Here is a 7,903-nt window from a genome sequence, read left to right as displayed (position 1 = left end):
CCCCCCCCCCCCCCCGCCGCCGCCAGGCCCCGCTGCCTCTCTCCGTCGTCCTCAACCCCCTCCGTCGTCACGCCGTTCCAAGTCCCCTCCGTCGTAGACAGTTAATAGGACATTGAACCCGAGTTAATTGGACATTGAACCCGAGTTAATTGATATAGCTAATTGCCTAAACTAGAAGAAATATTATTGCTACCGGTTCGGGTACATATCCTAATAGCTCAAGGCTAAACCATAACTAGAAGAAAACATAATAGCTCAAGGCTAAACCATAACTACTAATTGTTACCCTAGCTAATTGCCTAAATTAAGAACATCATCGCCTTTCAACTTTCCCTCACATGTTTAAACAAACCATCTTTTGACTTACCCACCACCGTTGGTAGGTCTAGATACTGTTCCGATAGGGTTTCCGAATCAATACCCACCACCACTTTGTACTATTTAGACATGTGTATGTGTATGGACATGTTGATCTTGAGCTGCTGTGTATGTGGTGCCAAAGATGGCCACATATGTCTCTTTCTATTGCAGGGAAACTCCGAGTGGCCTATGTTTTGCGGAATGTTGATTCATTTCCGTTCCGGTAAATTTCAGGCGCTCGATGTGTCCTGTTTTTAGCAAAGGTCGTGCCAAAATTTTCCGTGAATTTTGGCATGACTTGTGCTAGAAAGTAGGACATATCGAGTGCCCCTGATTTCCCAAAACCGGAATTAAACGACATTCCAGCAAAACATCAAACTCATGTATCTTTTTGAAGATTTCAATAATTTTTCACTAAGTTTATTCCAGAAAGACATAACATAAAACATGATGATTGAATCAAGTAACACAATGACGCAAACCAGCGCATGCCGAGGAGCGAGATGGAAAAGAGGAAGGCGAGACACAACTGACGCGCACACACATGGCATAGTTCCCTAGCACGGCTCGGCTAAAATCACGAAACACGACGTGCGGAGGCTGGAGGTGGAGGAGGAACACGCGTGTATGTGCTCTCTTCTTAAGCTTTTAGCTAGTGGTGCGTGGAACAACTCACCTTTTAAGTTGGTCTTACACATCCTTCACAAGCGTGGTGGGACTAAACTTTTTACTCAGCCATATGGGACTCTAAGATTTACTATGAATTATTGACAATATTCTGAAATATTAAACGGGCTACGCCTAATAATTTCGACATATCCTTTCAATACAAAATTTATATATCTGATTGAAGACAGAAACACTCATGTATTTATTTTATTTTTGAATTTTAGGCTCATGTATTTTCAGATAAAAATACTCATGTATTTTTTTCCTTTTGAGCGGAAGAAAACAATTGCAGTAAAATGAAGCAGATGTCTGGCTTGCAAAAGGCCAACACGGAGGCGGAGGCCTGCATGCACGCCGGCTTGTTGTTGTCCTCTCCCTTGGCGCCAAACAACCAAGAGAATAGAATGGAAGCTCCCTCCGAGCAGAGCACCAAAGCATTTCTTTCTTCCGATCCTCCAGCACTCATCTTCTACTGCCCATGGACATGGACGGTCCCGACGGCTGGGTCTGGGTGCGCCGGCCGGCGGAGGAGGAAGCGTGGCAGCCATGGACGTCCGAGGAGCGGCCGCTCAAGGTGGTGTTCTCGTCGCCGGCCGAGTACTTCACGGACGCGGCGCCCATCGGCAACGGCAGCCTCGGCGCCATGGTTTGGGGCGGGGTCTCCTCCGACAAGCTCCAGCTTAACCGTCCGTGATTCACTAACCCACTTGCTTCATGAGACGAAACTGTTATTGTGTGAGTTCAGAGTTGTAGATCAAGGGTGCCTTGTTTTCTGAAAAAATGTCAAACTGAGTGTGAAATGCATGAATTAGATTTACCTTTGGTATATTGCTCGTGCCCCCGTCTGGTCGCCCGCCAGGTGTTCGACAAAATGCACCGAGCGCTGCGCGGGGTCCCTGCATAACCCCCTCGCCTTAACGTTGTGAAATTCAATTCGGCTATGCCATGATTTGATGTTTTAAAGATAGGGGACAGAAATGATGTGCTAAACTCTTTCTACTGCCAGATGATACGCTATGGACCGGCGTGCCAGGGAACTACACTGACCCAAAGGGGCCGGGTGTTCTTGCCGAGGTGAGGCAATTGGTCGACCAAGGAAGGTTCGCAGACGCCACGGCTTCAGCCAAGGGCCTTTTCGGTGGACAGTCCGAGGTATGTTGCCTTTAGTTTTGCCTTTTAAAATATATATTCTTTTGCTGGCTAAATACAGTACCCCAATACATCTGAACTGTGAAACTGATGATATTGCTAATGATACATACTTGGGTTTACACTGCTTTATTGATACTTTGATTCTTGTTCTGAAGGTATACCAACCTCTTGGTGACTTAAACATCGAGTTCAGCACCTCGGATGGGGTGTATGATTCTTACAAAAGAGAGCTTGATCTACATACGGCGACTGCTCTGGTCACATACAACATCGGGGGAGTGCAGTACACTAGGGAGCACTTCTGCTCGAATCCACATCAAGTCATCGTCACCAGGTTCTCAGCAAGCACACCAGGCCATGTCTCCTGCACACTGTCCTTAAGCAGTCAGTTAAGCCACAGCGTCACTGTAACCAATGAAAACGAAATGATCATGGAAGGTATATGTCCAGGTCAGAGGCCTGCGATGAGAGAAAACGGCGGCGATAATGCAACTGGCATTAAGTTTACAGCTGCTCTGGGATTGCAGATGGGTGGGAGCACGGCAAAAGTTACAGTGCAGAATGACCAAAAGTTGAAGCTTGACAGTGCAGATTGGGTTGTTTTCATAGTTGCCGCTGCATCCTCTTTTGATGGGCCACTTGTTAATCCTGCAGACTCTAAACTAGACCCCACATCTCTAGCTCTCAGTACACTGAATAACAGCAGGAACTTCACATTTGATCAACTTAAAGCAGCCCATTTGGATGATTATCAGAGCCTTTTTAACCGCGTGACCTTGCAACTTTCACGAGGATTGAACGACGCATGCTCTTTGGTGACTCGGAAAGATAGACCAGAACAAGTTTCTGAAGACATCAGGGCATCAGCGGATAGGGTGAAAAGTTTTAGTAGTGATGAGGATCCTTCTCTGGTTGAACTCTTATTTCAGTATGGTCGCTATCTCCTCATTTCCTGTTCTCGGCCTGGAACTCAGGTTTCTAATCTGCAAGGAATCTGGAGCCAAGATATTGCACCTGAGTGGGAGTAAGAGCTTTCTGTGCCTTATTATTTTTCTATTGCCTCAAACGTTCATTTGTTGATCTTAGTTTTCTAAATTTTTTTCAGTTGGTTCTATGCTAAGTCAGAAGTATTTAATGTAGTCATTGCAGGGTACATAATGTGTACTATATGAATGTAGTATTGTATTGTTGGAAGTACTTACGTACTCAAATTTATGATGTTATTTTCATGAATCCTCTATTCCTGTAGTACACAAACTCTAGCTATAATTAGTACGGCTTGATCTCTATATATGGATTAAATATCTGAAGTAACAGGCTGGTTACTGACTTCCAAGCGGTACTGTAGTATTTATAATTCTGTATGCTGTTTTGGCCTGTTTTTTTATTGATTTAGCTAGCACCCCCCTCATATAAGTTACTGTGTGTAATAAATTCTATAAAATATAAAGAACATATGGACACTGTTTTTATTTGATAGATCAATTGCAATTCTGGACTGATCAAGTTCAACTTTAATTTCAAGGGTCAACATTAACACAATATGTTGAACACTTTACCTGCTTTTCTTTTCAGTGCAGCTCCTCATCTGAACATAAATCTACAGATGAATTACTGGCCAGCACTTCCTTGCAACCTTAGAGAATGCCAAGAACCATTATTTGATTTCCTGGGATCACTTGCGGTTAACGGGACTGAAACAGCAAAAGTAAGTCTGGCTCTGATTACCCAGGATTGGAGCTGATGAAACATGTTCAACATATTGACAGTTATTGCAACTTGTGCGAGAAGTGACTGTGCACAAAGTGTTAAGTTAGTCTAGATGTATATGTCATACTGTAATATCTTCATGTTATTCTTTTCTCGGTACTTTGGACCATGCTGCAGTAAAATCTGGTACTCTGTTCCGTTCAAACAATCAGTGCCATTTATTCCATTTCGTAGAAATATTGAAGTTAAATTTCAGAAGCCTATTTCCTTTGGCTTACTTACCGTGGGAGCTATGTCACTGTGGCAGGTCAATTACCAAGCAGGTGGATGGGTAACACATCATGTGTCGGATATATGGGCAAAATCGTCGGCGTTCCTTAAGAATCCAAAGCATGCTGTGTGGCCTATGGGTGGAGCCTGGCTTTGCACACACCTATGGGAGCACTACCAGTTTTCAATGGACAAAGTAGGCACCAAATCGTTGTACTACTCTCTTATTTTAGTTCACTCTCCAGTGATGTTGTTGTACCCCAAACTTTGGTCATACAGAATTAAAACAATAATCTTCAAACTTGTTAGGAAAAATAGTTATTTGGTGGTTCGAAGGTGTGAAATATTTACTGTCTTGTAAGATATTTTTCAGGACTTTTTGGAAAACACGGCATATCCATTGCTGGAAGGCTGTGCCAACTTTCTGGTTGACTGGCTGATTGAAGGACCTGGAGGTTATCTGGAAACCAATCCTTCAACTTCTCCGGAGCATGCTTTCGTAGCTCCTGATGGTAAGCCCGCAAGCGTGAGTTTCTCGACAACGATGGACATCTCAATCATCCGGGAGGTTTTCCTTGCAGTCCTTGAATCTGCGGAGGTAATTAAGCGACAGTCACTTGTAGTAACTAATTTGAGTACCATGGAGTAATTACACATGTATGTACTTTAACCGGTCAATTGTGTAGCTTCTCGGAAAATCTGATATTGATTTGGTTGAGAGAATCAAGAAAGCGCTCCCAAGACTTCCTCCCATACAAATTGCAAGAGATCGTACCGTGATGGAATGGGTAGGTGCTCATACTAAGCTGCCCTTTTTTCTCCGTTTTTACGTACTCTGTGTTGTAAAATGATTTGTGTCATACATGTTAATGCAGGCACTGGATTTTAAGGACCCAGAAGTCCAACATAGGCACCTGTCGCATCTCTTTGGACTTTACCCTGGACATACTATAGCCATGGATAATGACCCTGATGTTTGTGAAGCTGTTGCCAATAGCCTTTATAAAAGAGGTTAGCTCAGCTCATAAGTTGAACACATCTGACTACTATTTCTCAATTTCTCTCATCAAGTAGTACTAAGTTAGTCCCCCGTCTACTTGACAGGTGAAGATGGCCCCGGATGGTCAACTACATGGAAAATGGCCTTGTGGGCGCGTCTTCTGAACAGTGAAAATGCATACAGGATGGTTCTAAAGCTGATCACCCTGGTTCCTCCTGGTGGTAAGGTTGAGTTTGAAGGAGGACTGTATACCAATCTGTGGACAGCACACCCACCATTCCAAATCGACGCAAACTTCGGGTACGTCAACCTCCCAACGCCTTGCCATGGCATCTGATTCTGATCCGAGTCTTTCTAGAAACTGGAGAAGCATTTCTGATGCTGCACTTTCTGTTCTGACAGATTTGCAGCTGCCATTGCCGAGATGTTGATCCAGAGCACACAGAGTGACCTCTACTTGCTCCCCGCTCTGCCGCGAGACAAGTGGCCCATGGGCAGTGTCAAAGGGCTGAAGGCCCGCGGTGATGTGACCGTCGACATCCGCTGGAAGGAAGGGGAGCTCCATGAAGCACTGCTATGGTCGTCAAATAATCAAAATTTAGTCGCAAGGCTGCATTACGGCAAAGAGGTTGCCGCCGTGACGCTTCGCCATGGTATCGTTTACAAGTTTGGTAGCGGATTGCGATGTCTGGAAACATGGCCACTCTCCAGATGAATGTCCCGTCCGTGCATTTTATTTGTATTGGATATCTGCTACTGCTGCTGCTCCTTCTTCAGCTTTTATTTATACTTTTCCAGGAAGCAAGGTTAGAATTAGTTGAAGATTGTTAGGATGTGATATATCACACCACAAAGAGTTGTAATGAGAATATGAAATGGGGAGTTTCTTAAATGACTAATTTTTTTCTTCAATTTAAAGGTTTGTTTAATAATCTCAAGATTTTAGGAAAAATATTTGAGAGTCAAGTTTTCCCAACTCGAAGCACCCAAATCCAAGTCAAGGGGAAGGCTAACAACATCTACATGCATACTCTTCGTTCACACACACTTACTTTTGAAAATAATAGCTTTCGATTTAAGTGATTTTTTATGCGTAATACATCCAAAAAAAATATCACTTCCGCTTCGGTAGACCCCCTCTAACACAAGGACGGCTGAGATTGCCCAATACCTCTTCATAACAGAGGGTATTATGCCCGAGCGTATACGTATACGAATACAGGTCCATTTACTCCCGTCGCGTCTGGACGGTTGGTTTTTTTTTCCAGTCTGCTGGATCCCCGCCTGCCGCACGCCACCGCCTGCCGGCTCCTCGCCTGCCGCGCCTCTCACCTACCGTCGTTAATGCCCCTCCCCGCACCCGCTCCGCGCCCGCCGGCTATAAAATCTACTCCCGTCGCGCCCGCCCTGCCCACACCGCCCGTCGTCCACACCGCCCATCCATCTCACCCCTCTCTCGCCCCCCACCGCTGCGTCATCTCCACCGGCCTGCAAAAAAGGGGTCGAGCGACTCGGACAGCGACGGCGCGGCACCGGGCGGCGTCTGGCCTTCGAGCCTGACACAAGGGCAGACGGAAGATCTCTTCCGGTTCGGCCTGTTCGTGCCGCCGGCGGCGAAGGTGCCGTGGCCGTGGAGGATCTCCGCCGACGGCTACCCCATGCAGGGCCCGCCGGCAACGAACGCCGAGCTGAGCGCGCACCCTGGTGGGCGGTTCAACCGGAGGAACCGCCACCGATTTTGGAGGGGCAAGCGGTTCAACGACGTGATCGGCGCCTTCAAGCGCGCCGCCCGTGGGCTCCCCGTCGGCGACATCATAGGAGAAGTCGGGCCCTCCCGCCTGCGCGGTCGCGGGCGCGCCCCGCGCCTCCTGGCCCCGCCCCACCAGCCCCGGCCGAGGCCGTGATCCCGCCGGAGGTGGCGGCGCTCCGACAGGACGGCGACTCGGAGGACACGCCCAGACTGCTCACGGCCCTAGCGCGGTCATCGGAAGAAGCCGCCGCGGCGGCGGCGCGGGAGGCCGAGGAGCAGGCGGCGGCCTTGGCGGCTGTTGAGGCAGCGCTCAAGGCGGAGCAGAGCGACGACGGTAGCGACGATGATGACGGAGGCGACGGCGGCATGATGGAGGTCATCGACCTTTCCATGGAGGAGTAGTTTGTTTATGTTGTTTTTTATGTGTAATTTCAAATTCCGTTCAAGTTTATGTGAAATATCCTTAAAATATGAATGGAATTTGAAATGTTTGAATCAAAAAGACATGTGTGCTCTTATTTTTTACGAATTTTAATATGTGATAAATTAAAAAAAATCCTTAAACAGATGTAAAAAAAATTAATGTCTATCGAAACGGACCGTTCCGTCATAGCGGAATGACTTACGTTAAATTTCATGCAGCAAATGAAAAACTTTATGAGAGATTAGCTATATAAGCAGACCTGAATGTGTGGAAAAAAGTATGGGATTATCCGATTCACTTGCTAAAAACGTGAAAGAAACACATGAAATACTGAACGCGCGTCGCGTCACGTTCAGGCAGTGTTTTAATGTATCGGACGTCAAAAAATAACGAAAATACATTAAAACACTGCATCGGACGTCAAAAAATAACGAAAATTGTCGTGCGTGCTCCCGATGGTGCCTGGAGTACGTGGCAAAAATTGGGGGTCATTCGGTCTAGATGAAAAAAAACGTCTTTGAGAGTAGCGCGACCGGCACACCGGAACGGTGCTGGTTACACTAGGGAT

At 46.4% G+C, this 7,903-nt stretch overlaps 1 protein-coding gene across 1 annotated transcript; it reads left to right on the top strand.

Moving 5' to 3' along the window:
- The first annotated feature begins 1,009 nt into the window (after positions 1–1,009).
- Positions 1,010–6,241, top strand: LOC109735074 (alpha-L-fucosidase 2-like). Its single transcript, XM_020294274.3, has 10 exons — positions 1,010–1,715; positions 2,036–2,181; positions 2,337–3,205; positions 3,757–3,889; positions 4,199–4,357; positions 4,535–4,759; positions 4,848–4,949; positions 5,037–5,172; positions 5,266–5,461; positions 5,564–6,241. The coding sequence occupies exons 1-10, from the start codon at positions 1,508–1,510 to the stop codon at positions 5,874–5,876; spliced, it is 2,487 nt and encodes an 828-aa protein (XP_020149863.1). The 5' UTR covers positions 1,010–1,507; the 3' UTR covers positions 5,877–6,241.
- The last annotated feature ends 1,662 nt before the right edge of the window (positions 6,242–7,903 follow it).

This window comes from Aegilops tauschii, chromosome 4 (genome assembly GCF_002575655.3).
Source record: "Aegilops tauschii subsp. strangulata cultivar AL8/78 chromosome 4, Aet v6.0, whole genome shotgun sequence".
Taxonomy (NCBI): domain Eukaryota; kingdom Viridiplantae; phylum Streptophyta; class Magnoliopsida; order Poales; family Poaceae; genus Aegilops; species Aegilops tauschii.
Note: the sequence above shows the minus strand (reverse complement) of the source record. Positions and strands in the feature narration are given on the sequence as shown.